This window comes from Piliocolobus tephrosceles, chromosome 14, assembly GCF_002776525.5.
Source record: "Piliocolobus tephrosceles isolate RC106 chromosome 14, ASM277652v3, whole genome shotgun sequence".
Taxonomy (NCBI): domain Eukaryota; kingdom Metazoa; phylum Chordata; class Mammalia; order Primates; family Cercopithecidae; genus Piliocolobus; species Piliocolobus tephrosceles.
The window spans coordinates 105680129-105697865 of NC_045447.1; the positions used below are offsets into that span (position 1 = coordinate 105680129).

At 41.2% G+C, this 17737-nt stretch overlaps 1 protein-coding gene across 1 annotated transcript in view; it reads left to right on the top strand.

Annotated features, from left to right (window-relative positions):
• IARS1 (isoleucyl-tRNA synthetase 1) overlaps nucleotides 1–17737 on the top strand; it is a 76643-nt gene that overhangs the window by 14634 nt on the left and 44272 nt on the right. The window contains exons 8-17 of the mRNA XM_026449425.1: nucleotides 1448–1535; nucleotides 1807–1867; nucleotides 5271–5366; nucleotides 8569–8691; nucleotides 9134–9225; nucleotides 10225–10323; nucleotides 11890–12016; nucleotides 14666–14739; nucleotides 15088–15282; nucleotides 17184–17270. Of these exons, the coding sequence (XP_026305210.1) occupies nucleotides 1448–1535; nucleotides 1807–1867; nucleotides 5271–5366; nucleotides 8569–8691; nucleotides 9134–9225; nucleotides 10225–10323; nucleotides 11890–12016; nucleotides 14666–14739; nucleotides 15088–15282; nucleotides 17184–17270 (1042 nt within the window). The remainder of the gene's footprint in view (nucleotides 1–1447; nucleotides 1536–1806; nucleotides 1868–5270; nucleotides 5367–8568; nucleotides 8692–9133; nucleotides 9226–10224; nucleotides 10324–11889; nucleotides 12017–14665; nucleotides 14740–15087; nucleotides 15283–17183; nucleotides 17271–17737) is intronic.

Below are 17737 nucleotides of genomic sequence, written 5' to 3' on the forward strand. Positions count from 1 at the left end.
GGGGTATTGATAATAGTAGTGATTACACAACATGGTAGATGTATTTAATGCTGTGTAAGAATGGTTACCGTGATTTTTTTAAATAGTTGTATTAAAACAGTCAACTTAATTGAACAATAGCTTGTGCTGATAAGTGAAAAATATTGAGAAAGGAATGGGAAAAGATTGGGTATCAGAAAAAAGGTACAGAGGGAGTTTTTTATTTATTCTTTCCTGGGAGCAAATAGGACTAAGAGTTGACCTGCTGGAAAGAGCTATTGGCCACAAAGAGACCTGGCTCAGGTGTCTGCAGCTGCTTCTCTGGAGCAAGGACAGTCCCATCTGCACAATTTCTCTGTGTCACTGGTGGGTCACTGGCCATTCTATAGTGAGCTTGACAATCTCAGCAGCCATCTGACTGAGATCTCAAGACACATCACCCATCTACCTGTGTATAACTCTTGTGCTTGACAGACTTTGTATCTGAGCTTTATCAGAAAATGTGGGCTCCACTTACAGTGAAGTTCCTGTGAGGTCAGAGCTAGGGCGTGGCAGCCTTGTTCGTAGTAGTTTTTCAATTAATTGCAAAGGCTTTTGCAATGACCCATAGATACTTATAGTGAGCTAAATATATGACATATGCTATAGTGAATCTCAGATATGTAATATCATAACTTACGAGTGAGGGTTTAAATCGGCCTATATTTTCAGTATCAAAGTTTTAATTGCTCCAGCTTTTCTTTTCCTAGGATGCCCCAGGTATCCTCCAGAAACACTTACAATAAGGGTACACAGATACATCAAGGACATTCATTATCCCAGTATTCATAGTAGTGAAAATTTGAAAACAATTTAAGTGTCTGTCAACTTGTTAGAAATAACTCATACGTCTATAAAATGGAATCTTATAGAACTCTTCAAAAGAATGAGAAAAGTCTGTATGTGCTAATACATGGAAGGATGTTGACAGTTTATTAAGTGAAAAGCTGCAAAACCAGATAGAATATTACCTCAATTAAAAAAATAAAAAGAACTTACACATTTACATATATGTTTGATAGTGTGTGTATACATAGAAAAATATCTGGATCAATAGATACCCAAATGAGAATGTCTGAGAGGGGATGATAATATGTGGCACTTACTTTGTGAGCTACTTTGTCAGTGTTATTTTTAAACATTGATATGTTTACCCTATGAAGGAAAAAATAACAATTTACTTAAAATGGATGTCTGAGCAATAAATAATAACTGACGACTGCCTATGTGCATTTGATGTTTTTGTCATTTTCATGTTTGGGAAGCAGTATACCGTAGTGTTCTTTGCAGTATTTCTCTGTGAGTACTGGGCACACCAGAGGCACGTGGTACAGGAGCTTCTCAGGAAAAAAGTATGCTTGATGCATATCTTTAGAATCAGCCAAATTCAGAATATAACCCAAGTCCACATTTTTCCTTTTTCTCATAGATGTTGCCAGAGGAAAATTATTCATTTTAATGGAAGCCAGATTGTCAGCCCTTTATAAATTGGAGAGTGACTATGAGATCCTTGAAAGGTGAATATTCCAATAGTTGCCCTGTGTGTGTGTGTGTATGTGTCTGTGTGTGTGTCTTTAGTTTTAAAAAGAGAGAAGCTTTATTATCCAAAAGCTTGCATTGTTCACATTTAGTTTTAAGTACTAACACTAATACTTTGCGGTCACACATTACAGCATCAATGGCTAGGGCTAAGAAGCCAGTAAACCAGAGGTGAGTGGTAGCTTGATGTGGCTGTAGCCTCATATTTGATTTTAATCTAATTGTGAGTTTCCCTTTCTCCTTTTCTAGATTTCCTGGTTCCTATCTTAAAGGCAAGAAGTACAGGCCCCTGTTTGACTATTTCATGAAGGTAAGCTTAGGGACCACTGCTGTGGGGGCTCTCCACAATCTGATTATTTGATAGCTGGAGTGTTGTGATAAGTGGAATTGACATTGCTTTTATGAGTGTACTTGAATCCAGAAAGTCTGCTTTAGTGCCAACAAAATTAAATTATTTGTGTTGCTTTTTTTAGAGGATTTTTTTTTTTTTTTTTTTTGAACAGGGTCTCCTCTGTCCCTCTGTCCCCCAGGCTGGAGTGCAGTGGCACGATTATGGCTCACTGCAACATTGACCTCTTGGGCTCAAGTGATTCCCCTGCCCATCTCAAGTAGCTGGGACTACTGGCACACGCCACCACACCTGGCTAAGTTTTTAATTTTTTGTAGAGACAGAATCTCGCTATGTTGCCCAGGCTGGTCTTGAACTCCTGGGATTACAAGCGTGAGCTACTGTGCCTGACTGAGATTTTTTGTTGTTGTTGTTTTTGAGACAGTCTTGCTCTGTCGTCCAGGCTGGAGTGCAATGGCGTGATCTTGTCTCACTGCAACCTCTGTCCCCCAGGTTCAAGCGATTCTCCTGCCTCAGCCTTCCAAGCAGCTGGGATTACAGGCATGCTGTAATTTTTGTACTTTACTGTAGAGATGGGGTTTCACCATCTTGGCCAGGCTGGTCTTGAACTCCTGACCTCGTGATCCACCCGCATTGGCCTCTCAAAGTGCTGGATTTACAGGCGTGAGCCACCACACCCGGCCAAGCTGGGATTTTTTATTTCAACATTTTTCTCAAATTGTATGAGGAATCACTTTACATTTGATTGGATTTTTAGGTGTATATTTTTATTGCATGTAGTCTACATATCACCCAGGGTATTTATCGAGGTGTGTGTTTGTTTGTTTTGACAAAGTTAAGATAGTAAATCACAGTAACACTGTGTGTAAAGATCAACACAATTTTATTTCAAGGAGGTTAATGAGGCAGGTGTTTTAAATCTAGGCACCACGACAGAGCTCATACATTTAGCACCTCAGTTTCTTCAGAGTCATAAAGTTGTTTTATGTGGTTTTATTTTCTGACAATGAAGAATCCACAGCTACAGTTGCAAATCCTGTTGCCACCACTCCCACACTCTCACCAAAAGAATAATATCAAGGAGGAATTCCTCCATCCTTATTTAAAGGTCTTGAAATGAGATAATGAGCAGACCTGGCCTTATGGTTATGTGGAAATAATAATCAACTAGACATATCACTTACATCCCATCCCAGAAAAAAATGTTCGCTGAACCCTCTGTTGTTTGTGTGGGACAAGTCTGATTGATTCAGGAGACCTCTGTGGTTTGGGCCCTATCCACAGTGTGTCTGTTACCTGCCTCTTCACTTTTGTGCTTCTTGAGTGTTTTCCCACATTTCTCATTGCCTACGTAATAGCCTTCTTCCTCCTCCCACGTTGCTGCCCAGTGGATTTACATATGCTCTGCCCTCATCCCATTCCTCCCTACAAGCATCAGTTACTTCCCAGCATTCGGGACGTGCCCTCCCCAGTCAGTGTGCGGCAGACCTGCTTCCTGACTTCATCCTCCCGCATTACTTTAGACGTATCCTTTATTCAGTCAAACTGGCTCTTCCCTTTCCTGCTTCCCTGCCTTTTCTTTTCCTTAAGTTTTCTTACCATTTTAGAAGTCTTCATCTTTTTTTTATGTTGCTATCTACTGAGTTAACTCACCCTTCAAGTCTAAACTCAGATGTCATCTGAAAGTTTTCTGAAATGTATCTTTGGTTTCTCCCTTGGAAAAATGGCATTACTTCATTCCATTCTCCTATCGTATCGCTTAACATACTGTGGTTTATGTTGTGTTTTTTTTTTATTATCTAAAATCTCTTCCACTGGATCAGTGACTCTTCACCTTTCTGAATCACAAAACCTGTTGAGAACCCAAAAACTCGACCCCCTGAAAAAATAGACGTGGACACACTAGAGAGGAACTTTAGGTTAAGTAGAGGTCTGTCTAGAATATGCACTTGGTACATATAAGTTGAATAACACCTACTCATTAAATAAACTTTAGCTAACTACCTGAAACCTTCGGTGACTTTAGACAGGTACTATAAATCGTTTGACCCAGGACAGAATCATCTGATGTTCACTGAAATATACTTGTTCTGAAGTATCAAGGGAAGCTGTGTCAGCAGACACTGCCTATGGAGCAGCGCTGCCGCTCCTGGTGGTTGGTATCTACTGACCTGGGTGGAAGCAGCCCTACCACGGCCTGGGTAGGCCCAAAGTAGACCCCAAGAGACAAGATGCAGTGATCTTGTCTATACTGCTTCTAAGTATAGAACATGTAACTAAGTATACATGTAATTCTAAGGACCCATGTATTCTGTCCCTTCTGTTTAAACTATCGAAGTTTTAGCACCTGTCATACCATAACTTCTAAAATATTTTAAGGTGATTTGAGTTACAGCAATTCAAATTTTATGATGATTTTTTAAGTTTAGTTTTAAGTTCCAAAGAAACCAAGTACTGTGATATAATTGCAAATAACGTTGTATTTGCAGCCAGGAGGCCTGTTCCAGGTCCTGGCTTCATCACTGTTAGTTATGTGATTTGGATAAGACTAAATTTAATCTTTGTTCTGAGTTTGCTCATCTGTGAAATGCAAATACAGCCAGAATATTTTTAAGACATGGGAATACTAATAGCTTGTTCACAGAATTATAGAAGTTAAACGTGAAAATCATTCGTGAAAGTACTTTTTACCAATGCAAAAAGGAAGGACATCAGAGGGCCAGTTTGGTAGAAACAGGGGTTTGTGGAAAGAAATGTAAAGAGGTGAAAGTAGAAAGAGTAGGTCTGTTAGCATTAGATGTATTAACGTGATGATATTGCTGTTGCAAAGAAAATGAAATTGAATACTTTTCCCCTGAATATTAAGGTGGTGGAGTACCTGTAAGTAGAACTTTACTCGTGGCTCCCACCTGTTCCTTTTAAGATTTGCCTTTATGACTGAATAACTTGAGCCGAGTCGAACAGAAAAAGAGAAGCAAAACGTATGCAGTGATTGAAAATGTACCAGGAAGTGAACAATTTAGGGACCATGCTTTCTGAGACTGTATCCTAAACTGCATACTGGGAGCAAAAAGTTGGGAGAGAGAGAACTAATGAAAAACATCAGTTTGTAACCAAGGAAATTAGAAATTTTTATATGCCAGTCTTCAGATAATTATTTCATTTGTAAGTGATAACTTTTTATTTATGGGAAAAAATGTGTTGAGTTAGCATGTTTCTTCCCAGCCTGAATTGTTCTTTTCTATTTCTGAAAATAATTGTACCTGTTAAAAGTGTTTTCAGGTTCTTAGGAAAAACTGTTACAAAGTTAACATTGTAACACATTAAGATTTCATCCCTGAAACCAGCTGTCCTTTCTTTGCAGTGTAAAGAGAATGGCGCTTTCACTGTGCTTGTTGACAACTACGTGAAGGAAGATGAAGGCACAGGGGTTGTCCACCAAGCTCCTTACTTTGGTGCTGTGAGTAGCATAAGTCTGGCAAATGTATTTGAGAAGTATGTCGGTAGCCACTTTTCATAGATGCGGTGTCATGTGTCTCATCACATTGGGTCACCAGGTAGGCCTCTTTGCTGGCTCACTGCCTGCAAGATGGCTTGTAAAATTTGCATCTGCAATTCCCTTTCATCCCAAGCTGATTTCTGGAAAGAGTGGGCCAAATCCAGTAAACTCTTTCTGGTGTGCAGTTCTGTGAGTTTTGACAGGCATCTAGGGACATGCAGTTGTCTCAGCCACCAAGATACAGACCATTCCCATCACTTCTACTGTGTTCTCAATTAAATGTTCAGAAGGAGGAATCTGACCTCTCCCCTCAAAACAGTACTCTACAGTTAATTTTATATTTTGACCAGAATAATTTTTCTAAAAACACATTCCTTTTCATGTAATTTGTGAATAAAAACAGAATAACATAAAGGCACATGCTTTACAGTAAACCCCCTCTCACCTTAAATCATCGTGCTGCCACTAACGGGCAGTTCCTGGGTGAGTTACCCGGCCTATCTGGACTTCCTTTGCCTCCTCCGTAGCATAGTGTAGCACCTGCATACACATTCCTCTGGTCTCGATCGTTTTGTCAGTGGGAGGGATTGGAAATGTGACTTTGTTCTAAAAGGCAGTGACAGTAGTCTGCCCTCATTTGCCATTTTGCTTTCATGCTTAATTTCTAGGATTTTATTATTTTTATAGAAGTAGAGGGTACAGGTGCCATTTTTTTACATCGATATGTTGTATAGTAGTAAAATCTGGGCTTTTAGTGTAACCATCACTTGAGTTTTTATTATGGAAGTCTTGAAACATACACAGAAGAAAATATTATAATAGATTCTTTTTTTCACATCATCCAGCTGCATTAACTCTCAACGTTTTGGAAATCTCTCCTGTTTTCTTCCTCTGTACAGTACCACACATTTTTATTTTGGCTGGAGGATTTAGAAGCAAATCCTCAACCTCATGTCTTTCATGTATAAGTAATTCTAGCTGCATCTCTGACTGATAAGGACTTTTATTTTCAGTATAGCCACCGTGCCATTGTTATTTATATCCAATAAAGTCAGCAATTCCTTAATAATTACCTAATACCTGGTCCATTTTGATGGAAGGAAGCATTCTTGATAATACTACTTAAGAGTTTTAGGAACTAGTCACATATTGTTCATAATCATTTTAGGGTCAATTAACTGGTATGGTTACCCCACTGTTAGTAGATAATAAAAGTAACTTCTTGGTTTGGAATTGTAGTTTAGGGATTTTTTTTTTTTTTTTTTTTCCCCGGAGACGGAGTCTCGCTCTGTCACCCAGGCTGGAGTGCAGTGGCAGGATCTCGGCTCACTGCAACTTCTGACTCCTGAGTTGAAGCGATTCTCCTGCTTCAGCCTCCTGACAGGTCTCCTAACAGACCGTGCCTTATACTTGTGTGTATTCTTTGTTAAATATGGGTGTTTGTCATTAACTCTAGAGTTATATCTCATATATCTATTCTGAATGCTGTGCATGTTAATGTTATAGGTGATTCATTCTTTAAGCTACCCTTTAACCCCATTTGGTAAACTTTTTTTTTTTTTTTTTTTGAGAGGGGACTCCATCTGTTGCCCAGGCTGGAGTGCAACAGTGCGATCTCGGCTCACAGCAACCTCTGCCTCCCAGGTTCAAGCGATTCTCCTGCCTCAACCTCCCAAGTAGCTGGGATTATAGGCACCTGCCACCATGCCTGGCTGATTTTTTGTATATTTAGTAGAGACAGGGTTTCGCCATGTTGGCCAGGCTGGTCTCGAACTTCTGACCTCAGGTGATCTGACCGCCTTGGCCTCCCAAAGTGCTGAGATTACAGGCGTGAGCCACCGCGCCCGGCCTTGGTAAACATTTTCTGAGAGGCTTTCCGTTGCACTTGCCTTCACCAGGCAAGGTAGTGTTTGATCTCCGCAGAGTCTGTGCACTTGTGCGCCATCATGTTGAACATCACTAATTCTGGATGCATTCAGGAATGCTGCTTTTAGCTTAATGCACTGAGTGAAGTTACTTGCTCCACACTCAGTGGTTCAAATTGCTACACTTAGGGGCTTTCCCTGTCCACCCACATGACACCACACCAGTCAGCCTCAGCACAGGGAGAGGTGAACACAGATCCAGGTGGAAGCGTGTCAGCTTTCCAGCTTGTCTTGGAGTCAACCCAGAGTGTGGTTTTACCAACATAAGGCAGTCTCTTTAATTTTGTATTTAGGCATCATAGCACAGTGATGAAGACTATAGACTCTGGAGCCAAGCTGTTTGGTTTTGAATCCTACTAGCATTGCTGCTTCACAGCTGAGTTATTTCTTGGTACCTCGACTTTCCTATCTGTAAAATAGGAATGATTGCTAGTTTGTGTGAGGGGAACACCTGGTGAAAACCTAGAACATCTGTCTGCCTTCTTTGCAGGATCATTGTGAAGTGTTTTGTTTGTTTGTTTTTCATGCCACTTGTCTAAGAGCATTATGAGGTTTAAGTGAGCGTGTGTAAAGTGCTCAGAATACTGTCTCACATAGTGCTTTGCTAAGCATTTGCTCTAATTATTGTAAACAGTCTTCAAAATATATTCCTGAAGCATCATGGTATAAGCAATGCCAATTGAGACACAGTTTGCTCATTTGAAAAGTAAATACTTTTCAAACGATCAGTGTTGCCATCCTTTGGGATCTTCCTTGAGAGGGTGCAAATCCAAATGTACATCAAGCGTCATGTAATACTAACACACCATGCCGTATATTTGTGTGTATTTTGGTTTTTCAGATGTGCGTGCTGCTGTTATAAATCAAATTTGGTTTAGTTTTAAAACATTCCTGTGTGGCTGCTCTGCCTGTGGAGTAGCCATTCTTTATTCCTTTGCTTTCTGAATTCCTTTCACTTAAAAAATTGAAGTCTGTCATCTGTCTTATTTAGTGGATACTCTGCTGCATATGGAGGTCTGGGAAATAATACTTGAGAAGACTGAGCTGGATGATCTAACCCCTGTCCAACTGTGGGTCTCTGATTCTCCCAATGGTCTTGAGTTACCTTCAGTTTACAGGACAAAGCTGATGACATGTATATGTTACAATATAGAAAAATTACCTTGGGAATCTATTTCCTCATGCTCACACCCATACATAGACTGTTTTATCCTTCCCTCCCTTTTGCCTTTTCTCAGGACGACTATCGGATCTGTATGGACTTTAACATTATTCGGAAAGACTCACTCCCCGTTTGTCCTGTGGATGCTTCAGGCTGCTTCACAACGGAGGTGACAGATTTCGCAGGACAGTATGTGAAGGTCTGTAATCTATATGGCATAGAAGGGTGTCTGTTATTTCTGATTCGTCTCTATCATCATTTATAATTGTAATTTTAGGAAGTTGTTTTTATTTAGTTTTGTCATCACATAAAATCAGTAAAGATAGATGTTATCAGATATGTTCAGAAGGTCTCATATCTTTAGAGGAAGCATGCTGAAATTTCACAGGGAGAGATCAGAGAAACTCCAGTTTATGCCTCATGAAGCAACTTTGTGACATTGGGGTAATCATTTCAGATTGAGAACTTTATGACCTTAAATGTTGTGGAATGTACTTGAAAATTACTTAGTTACTAAAAATAATAAATAATATTTGTTATTTATGTCTTTTATTCATAACAAGGTATCAGATTCTAGTAATCTATTGTTCGTAGGTATCATAGTATGTTTTAATGGCTAAATTTTAATTTTTTTTTAATAGGATGCTGACAAAAGTATCATCAGGACTTTGAAGGAACAAGGCCGACTTCTGGTTGCCAGCACCTTCAGTCACAGCTACCCTTTTTGCTGGAGGTCAGAAGAAACAAAGACTGTGTTGTAGCTAGAGCTTCCAGTCTGTGCTTACACTTACTATATGTGCGCATTCCATCATATTTGTGGTGTTCGTCTCATTTGTATCCTTTAGAGTCAATTTGGGAAGCTGCCTTCTTACTTCATTTTTAGGAGAGTTGGGTTTTTTGTTTGTTTTTTGTTGTTGTTTTGAGACAGGGTCTCACTCTGTCACCCAGGCTGGAATGCAGTGTCGCAGTCGTGGCTCACTGCACCCTCTGCCTCCCCAGCTTAAGCAATCCTCCCACGTCAGCTTCTGGAGTAGCTGGAACTATGTAGGTGGTGCCATCACACCCAGCTCTTTTTTGCACTTCTTATAGAAATGAGGTTTCCCCGTGTTGTCCAGGCTGGTCTCAAACTACTGGGCTCAAATGATCCTCCCACCTTGTCCTCCCAAAGTGCTAAGGTTACAGGCATGAGCCACAGTGCCTGGTCTAGGAGAGTTTTATGAATGGCTAAAATTGTTGCTGTCCTAAGGAACTGTGAGAAAAATAGACCTGTACAAATCTGTTTTGTGTTGTGGCCACATTTTTTTTAGGATGAGAAACATCTCTAAAATTTTGTAACAGAATTTATTGAAAAATTTAATGTGATTTTAACGTTTACTGTAAGACCACGCTATAAAAGTCTGGGTGAAAATGAAGTATTTGGTTGCATCATGTTTGGTTTCCACTTTGCCTCTTCTGTGCTGAAGTTGAAGTTGATGTTGTTTCTTAGATAATTGTCACTAGCAGAACTTTTTTTTTTCTAGTCTTGTTCTTGTATTAGTTTTTACCTTTCCTACTATTATGGAAAGAGATGGCCAGTTTTGAAGTCTTAGATGTTTTTATCTATAATAAAAATGAATATTAGCAGAAGGCCAAGTAAGTGATGATGCTGTGAATAAGACATGAAAAGGCAGTCTTACCCTAGTGCCTCCTAGTGTCAGCCTGAGCAGCTATGTCTGTGTTTCTCCTTCCCCAGATCAGACACTCCTCTGATTTACAAAGCAGTGCCCAGCTGGTTTGTGCGAGTGGAGAACATGGTGGACCAGCTCCTAAAGAACAATGACCTGTGCTACTGGTGAGCAGTAACATGTGTTTCTTCATAGTGTCTTTTGTCATGTGGTTAGTTAAGTGTGGTTTACACTTCCCCCAAGTTATAATTTTAATAACCATCTTTTATTGTGTATTATAATAGCTATCTTTTATTCTGTGTGTTTAGTAACACAAAGTAATTCAAATAATGTTACATAATAGAAGTAACATCCTTCTTGTGATAAAGTATGTAAGGGAGTATTTTTCTTTTTAAACTCATTGGAAATGATAAACTACCATTTATTTGATTTATGGAATAAAATGACCTTGGAAAAATATGGCTGTACTGCCAGAGTTTGCTAGCCTTCAATAATAGTCATTTTCAGAGTGAACATTATTTTCAGATACCTGCAAAACCCATTTGTACTTACTCTCGTCAGTCCTGCAGTGGATGGAGTACCCTGTGCTTGACTGTATGGATAAGCTCCAAGCACAGAAGCCTTTGCTTTCCACAGCTGATATGTGTCCTGCAGGTGATAGCCCAAGAGGTATCATTTCAGCCTCTGGGTACAAAATGAAACAAGGCTTCAACCTATGTATTTCAGATGAATGTTTTCACTATGAGTTTTAAAAGTAATCACCACTCTTACTTCTCAGAAGGACCCAACTAGACTCTAGAAAACTATATTTGAGTTTAGGAGAATGGGGAGAATCTCGGGGCAGCGAAGGAAATAGTTATAAACTGTAGCTTTCTAATATTTCTTAGCAGAGTGGTCCTGATTTCTCAAAAGACAGCTTTTCATTTTTAGAGCTAGTAAGCTGATTAGTTGCCCTAATGTGTAAGTTACTAGATATGGAATATTATTGAGATAGCCTCGAGGGGGTGCAGGCATATAAACTGATCTTTGAAGTACAGGGCAGTAACTGCGGTGCCCAAGAGAAGAAGGGGAGGTCTGGTAGCCTACCCTGACTCAGCCTTGTGCTTGAAAAGGATTTCTGCAAAGCTGAACCTCGAGGAATGAAGAGTACTGGGAGTGGGCGGGATGCAAGAGGATGGATGCAGAGGGGAGGAAGGCTTCGTGGCAGAGGGCAGGCAAAGCCAGTTAAGTGAGAAGGATTCTAGGGAACTTGCCTCATTGCCAGAGCCTGAAATTCAAGACCAAGGATGACCAGAGAGGAGACTGTAGAGAGGGCTGCTAGAGCAGCTACCAGTCCCCTGGCCTGTTGGCCTTTGCTTAATGAGTTCAGTAAAACTGCTATGGTGAGGATAATGTGAAGACTAGAGTTGTATGGGATGAGGCTGGCTAGAGTTAGGGTGACTGGTTAGAGGTATGTGGCAGCCATACTCCAGTTGAAGAAGAGGACATGGGAGGCCTGTGTGCTGTGGGGTTATCTGTTGGATGTAGGTCATTGATGGCAGCACAAACTGTTGCGTATGCTATGCTGTCCATTTAGGAGACATTCTCTTTGCTGCGAGTGCCACGTTTCCAGCGTGTTGGGTCCACAAAGCGTTATACAGAGACTCCTGTGAATATTATTTACATTTTGACTTTTTCCATGTTTGAATTACTGATGTTCTTACATGATTGGTTGTGTGATCTGTTTATTGCAGGGTCCCAGAGTTGGTACGAGAAAAACGATTTGGAAATTGGCTGAAAGATGCACGTGACTGGGCAGTTTCCAGAAACAGATACTGGGGCACGCCTATCCCACTGTGGGTCAGCGATGACTTTGAGGAGGTGAGGCGGGGGAGTATTTCCTTGTGTTGATTTTTGCTAAAGCATTTTGTTCATGAAATCTGAATGTGGTTTAAAAGATTAGGGTTTTGTTTTTTTTTTTTTTCTTTGCCCCTTTCTTATTTCTCTTTTTTCCTCTTTATTGCTTTCTGTAATCATGACATAAGATAATCTGTTTTTAGGGTTTTTTACTTTTTTTCCTTGAATTTTGACTACAAGTTATAAAACTTTCCTCTGTAAAAATGAAAGGATACAGTTTTCTCAGGGAAATCTATACTTTAAATGTTTTTTTCTTGTGTTTCTCTGTCTTTTCTTCCCCCTGCATTAAGGTGTATTATTAGCTTATGGTTAAACTGACTTCTAGATGATGAAAAAAGAAAATTTGAAAAGAAATTTACCAAAGCATTACAGACCTTTAACTTCTAAAATCAAATGAATAAGAGGATGTGTGTGGATATATAGATGTGTGCATGTACTATGTCCTCACTTAATGTCATGCAGAGGTTCTTGATAACTGTGACTTTAGGCCAGGTGTGATAGCTCCCACATGTAATCTCAGCACTTAGGGAGGCCAAGGCAGGAGGATTGCTTGAGGCCAGATATTTGAGACCAGCCTAGGCAACATAGTGAGGTGCCATCTCTACAAAAACATTTGTTAAATTAGCCAGGCATGATGGTGCACACCAGTTAGTCCCAGCTACTGGGACCTCTCTGTGACGTTAGGTGAGGACTTACTGTACAGATAGATCCCTGTGTTTGGCCTTCTGTCCAAAGCTGACAGCATTGTAGCAGTGACGAGCAGCAGCACCCTGGGGACCTTGGTGAATCTCCCATGGGGACCTGAAAGGCAGCAGTGAAGTAGCTGAATCAGAAGACTTTCCAGGACTGAACAGGAAGGGCAGAGAAAGAGGCTGCCAGTGTTTACTAGGAACAGAAGCTCCCTGGGTGAGAACCCACAGCAGCTCCTCCTGGTGTGGCCCTTATCAGATGATCCCTCCATTCTGAGTGCCCCAGCTAGCCCCATCTCTCAGCTCTTTACTTGGACATAATCCTAGCATCCTGTGGCTTTGCCTGATTGCTTTGATTGGGTCCGAGCACAATATAGTCATGTGCCACATAATGTCATTCAGTCAATGACAGACCGCATGTATGACAGTGGTCCCACGAGATTATGATACCGTGTGGTTACTGTGCCTTTTTTGTGTTTCATAATGTTTGGAAATTCAAATACTTCCTGTTTTAGTCTGTCTAGTGTTGCTACAAAGGAATACCTGAGGCTGGATAATTTATAAAGAAAAATAGTTTATGTGGCTTATGATTCTGGATGACTGGAAAGTTCAAGACTAGACATCTGCATCTGGGGAGGACCTCAGGCTGCATCCACTTATGATGGAGGGCTGGACAGGAGCCAGAGTATGCAGAGATCACATGGCAAGAGAAGAAACAGGGGCGGTGGGATGGGGGCAGGCTCTTTTTAACAGTCAGCTCTCACAGGAGCTAAGAGAGTGAGAACTAACTCATTGCATTAGTCTGTTCATGAGGTATCCACCCTGTGACCCAGACTCCTCCCATCGGGCCCCATCTATCATTACTGTCACACTGGGGATTAAATTTCAACATGAGAGTGGCTGGGGACAAACCACATGAAAACCAGAGCACTTGCCATTGTGTTACAGTTGCCTGCAGAATTCAGTACAGCCGCATGCTATACAGGTTTGTAGCCTGGAAGTAATAGGCTCCACCATATAGCCTAGATGTGTTTTAGGCCGTCCCATCTAGGTTTATGTAAGTGTACTGTGATGTTTGCCTAATGAAATCACCCTAATAATGCTTTTCTCAGAATGTATTCCCACCACTGAGTACTGTATGACTATAATTTAGCTCTAGCTTTTTCTTGGGAAGATTCTAGATTAATGAGCCAGATTCAGATGCCAGGAGGAAACTAAGATGCCTTAGAGAAATAATCTAAGATGTTTCACTTGTGCCGGTTACTTTGACGATTTGCACATAATAAACCCTAATATCCATTGAGAGTATGGCTATGAATGTTTAAGATTCTCTGTAGGTAGGGACTCCCTCTGATACTGGGTGGAAACAAAGGAGCAGTGTCAACCGTGGCCTCTTCAGAGACTAAGACTAAGCTGTGTCTTTCATGAGAGAGAAGCCACATTAGCGAATACTATCCTTCAGCCCAGATTGGTGTGTTAATGTGCCTTTATAGAAAATCATCAGTCTCAGACTGAGCATAGGACATGCTGCCACTCTCGGAGTGGCAATCCCAGCACTCTGAGAGGCTGAGGCCAGCTGATAGCTTGAGTCCAAGAGTTTGAGACCAGCCTGGGCAGCATGGCGAAACGCTGTCTCTACTAAAAATACAAAATATTAGCTGGGAGGGGTGGCGCCTGCCTGTAGCCCCAGCTACTTTGGGAGGCTGAGGTGAGAAGATCACCTGAGCCCAGGAAGCTGAGGCTGCGGTGAGCTGTGATTGTGCCACTGCACTCCAGCCTGGGCAATGGGAGTGAGACCCTGTCTCAAAAAAAAGGAAAAGGAAAATCATCAGTCTCTCAAACTACACATGCATGCTACATAAATTAACTCAGTATGCTCTGTTTGGCTCTAAGGAGCTCTGCTGTTGAACTTTGTTTTTGACAGGTAGTATGTGTTGGGTCAGTGGCAGAACTTGAAGAACTGTCAGGAGCAAAGATCTCAGATCTCCACAGAGAGAGGTCAGTTTCTAAATGTTCGATTCACTTCAGTTTTATCATTCTCCTATTAAGACCTGGTTTCTAGCGGATTACAGAGACACACATGGAAGACTAGCTTGATGAATTACTTTGGTAATGACTCGTGTCATACTGCAGTATTGTGGCCTTTGTCTTGTGAAATGTGAGGTGAATGGTTCATAACCTTTCAGTTGGAGATTCATGGCGCTCTCTGAAAGCCTTTGAGAATTGCTGATATTTCTGTTTACAAATGTGTGTAATGTCTTGTCGGGGTTTTGTGTAATTAGCAATTGAACTGCAAGTTCTGTTATGCTTACAGTTAATAGAAGTGGCTACTTTTCTGTTTGTTAGCGTTGACCACCTGACCATTCCTTCACGCTGTGGGAAGGGATCCTTGCACCGCGTCTCTGAAGTGTTTGACTGTTGGTTTGAGAGTGGCAGCATGCCCTATGCTCAGGTTCATTACCCGTTTGAAAACAAGAGGGAATTTGAGGATGCTTTTCCTGCAGACTTCATTGCCGAGGGCATCGACCAAACCAGAGGATGGTATGCCCCCTCATTCTTTTATCACATGTTTTATTGATTTTATTTTATTTAGGGAGTGTTTTACTAAGTCACTGCCATTTATCTACTGGGTGATGGAGAGTTTGTGGCAAGTAAGACAGGCTGCATTCCTGCCCTCTCCCCGCAACCACCAAGCACGGACATTAAAGTGCCTTTTGAGTAGGAATCCCCCACTACAATAGGGCTGTAGTTTTACAATTTGAGTTATCTCGCTGGCGTTTTGGAATATACATGTTGTACTGGACGTTTAAATGATAAAAAACAATATGTGTTCTTAGCTTACGTCAGATCATTTACTCAAATGTTTAATGAGTATTGGCATAAAAGACAGTAGATTGGGTGCTAGAAATTTGAGGGATAGTTGACAGTGTGCTCAGATACTGAGGCTAGCCTTATAAATCAACATTCTAAACAAATCCAGATTTTTAAAAATATACATATGGGGGAGGATTTGGGCATTGATTTTTATCTGGTGCCTTATGTAAAGCAGTTCCTTAATTGGAAAAAGGTGAATTACTTTCTTTCCATGGATGAGCTTTGCTGGCCCAGGTTTTATTTGCTTTTTTTTTTTTTGAGACGGAATCTTGCACTCTGCCGAGGCAGGTGGTGTGATCTCGTCTCACTGCAACCTCCACCTCCTGGGTTCAGGCAATTCTTCTGCCTCACCCTCCCCTACGTAGCTGGGTCTACAAGCATGGACCACCATGCCCAGCTAATTTTTGTAGTTTTAGTAGAGACGGGATTTCACCATGTTGGCCAGGCTGGTCTCGAACTCCTGACCTCAAGTGACCCGCCCGTCTCAGCCTCCTAAAGTGCTGGGATTACAGGCATGAGCCATTGCGCCCAGCCCAGGTTTTAATTATATATTCATAGTAATGTTTCTGCAGGGGTATGTTTAAGGAGTTGTTGGTGTCATTTTTTCTCTTTGACAACTTTGGGTAATCATTGAGTTCAAGTCTTCGTGTCCTGGAATGTGCTGTCTTCAGATTCCAGTCCTTTTTATCTATAGGAACAGCTACCCAGAGCAAATTCTGTTTCTAGAAAGGGCTAGATGCGTTACCAATGAGCTTGTTCCTTTGAGGTATAGCAAAGTCTGTTAGCTGGTAACAGTCCTCATGTGGGTCCCGTGTCCTTGCTGCCTGCCTCCTTCTCCATCCCTGAGGCCTGGGCTGCCTCTCCTGGGCACCAGGGCTCCTCCCAACTCTCCTTTAGAACTGGGAGGGATATCTGGAGCAGTGTTTATGTTAACCATGGGGTCTGGTCTCCTCAGCTCATGTCCCTTGATGTTCTCAGGGTGCAGGACTAGGTCAGAGAAACAAAAGAGCATCACCCCCGGGAAAGTGGTCAGGGATATGAGTTCATTTGGGGAACAAGTTAGCTAGCACATAAATGAGGTACACAGCATTTTACAGAATAAAAGCATTTTCTAGTCTGCCTTATCACTTTTGGATGAGAGTGCATTTTGCATCTTTTGTCATCAAATTGTCTTTTCCATATGATCTTGTGCCAAATTCAACACGCATCCCTCATTTTCAGCTAGGTGCTTCTAGGTGGTCCTGAGAGGCCACCCAGTGCTGCCATGTGGCTCTCCACACAGACTTCCTAGGAGACCTGGTATCAGAGAAATGGTCAGTAAATCACTCCAGACCTTTATTTGGATGTTTTTTTCAAATCATAGACAGTAATTTGATTGGTCTCTGGTGGGTTCTGTGTCTCCATTTTTTTTCAGTAACCAGGGTTAAGAATCACTGCTTTAAGTGATTATCAAGAAATAAGACTTATCAAAAATAGAAATTGAGTTCAATGAATAAATACAGTTTCTTTCTTATGCTTGGACTTCGTTTCTATTTTTATTGAACCGTTTGGGTTTTTTTTTTTTTCAGGTTTTATACCCTGCTGGTGCTGTCCACGGCCCTCTTTGGACAACCGCCTTTCAAGAACGTAATTGTGAATGGGCTCGTCCTGGCAAGGTAGGTCAACTTTGTTGTAGTGACAGGTGGAGCTGTGTCTCCACTGTTTCTTAGGAAGGAGTGTGTGCGAGCGGTCAACTTTGTTGTTGTGATAGGTGGAGATTTATCTCCACTGTTTCTCGAGAAGGAGTGTGTGAGAGCTAAGCCTGATGGAGGAGGAGGAGGAAGGGGAGGACTTTCAGATTGTGCTATTACTAGTAACAATGCTGCTAGTGATATTACTAGTAATAAAATAGCATTTACTAAACTTATTATTTTATGAAGTACTTTTGTTTATAGATCTTGTTTAATCTGTACATCAGTCCTTTCATGTAGATTTTGTTGTCCTTTTTTTCAACACATGAGGAAGCTATGAGTTCTAGAGATCACAGGTGCCCAGGATCAAAGCTAGCGACAGCCGCACTAGGCTTGACCCAGGTGCTCTGCCACCAGATCCCATTCTTCCCCTCATCTGAAACTTCCTCCCA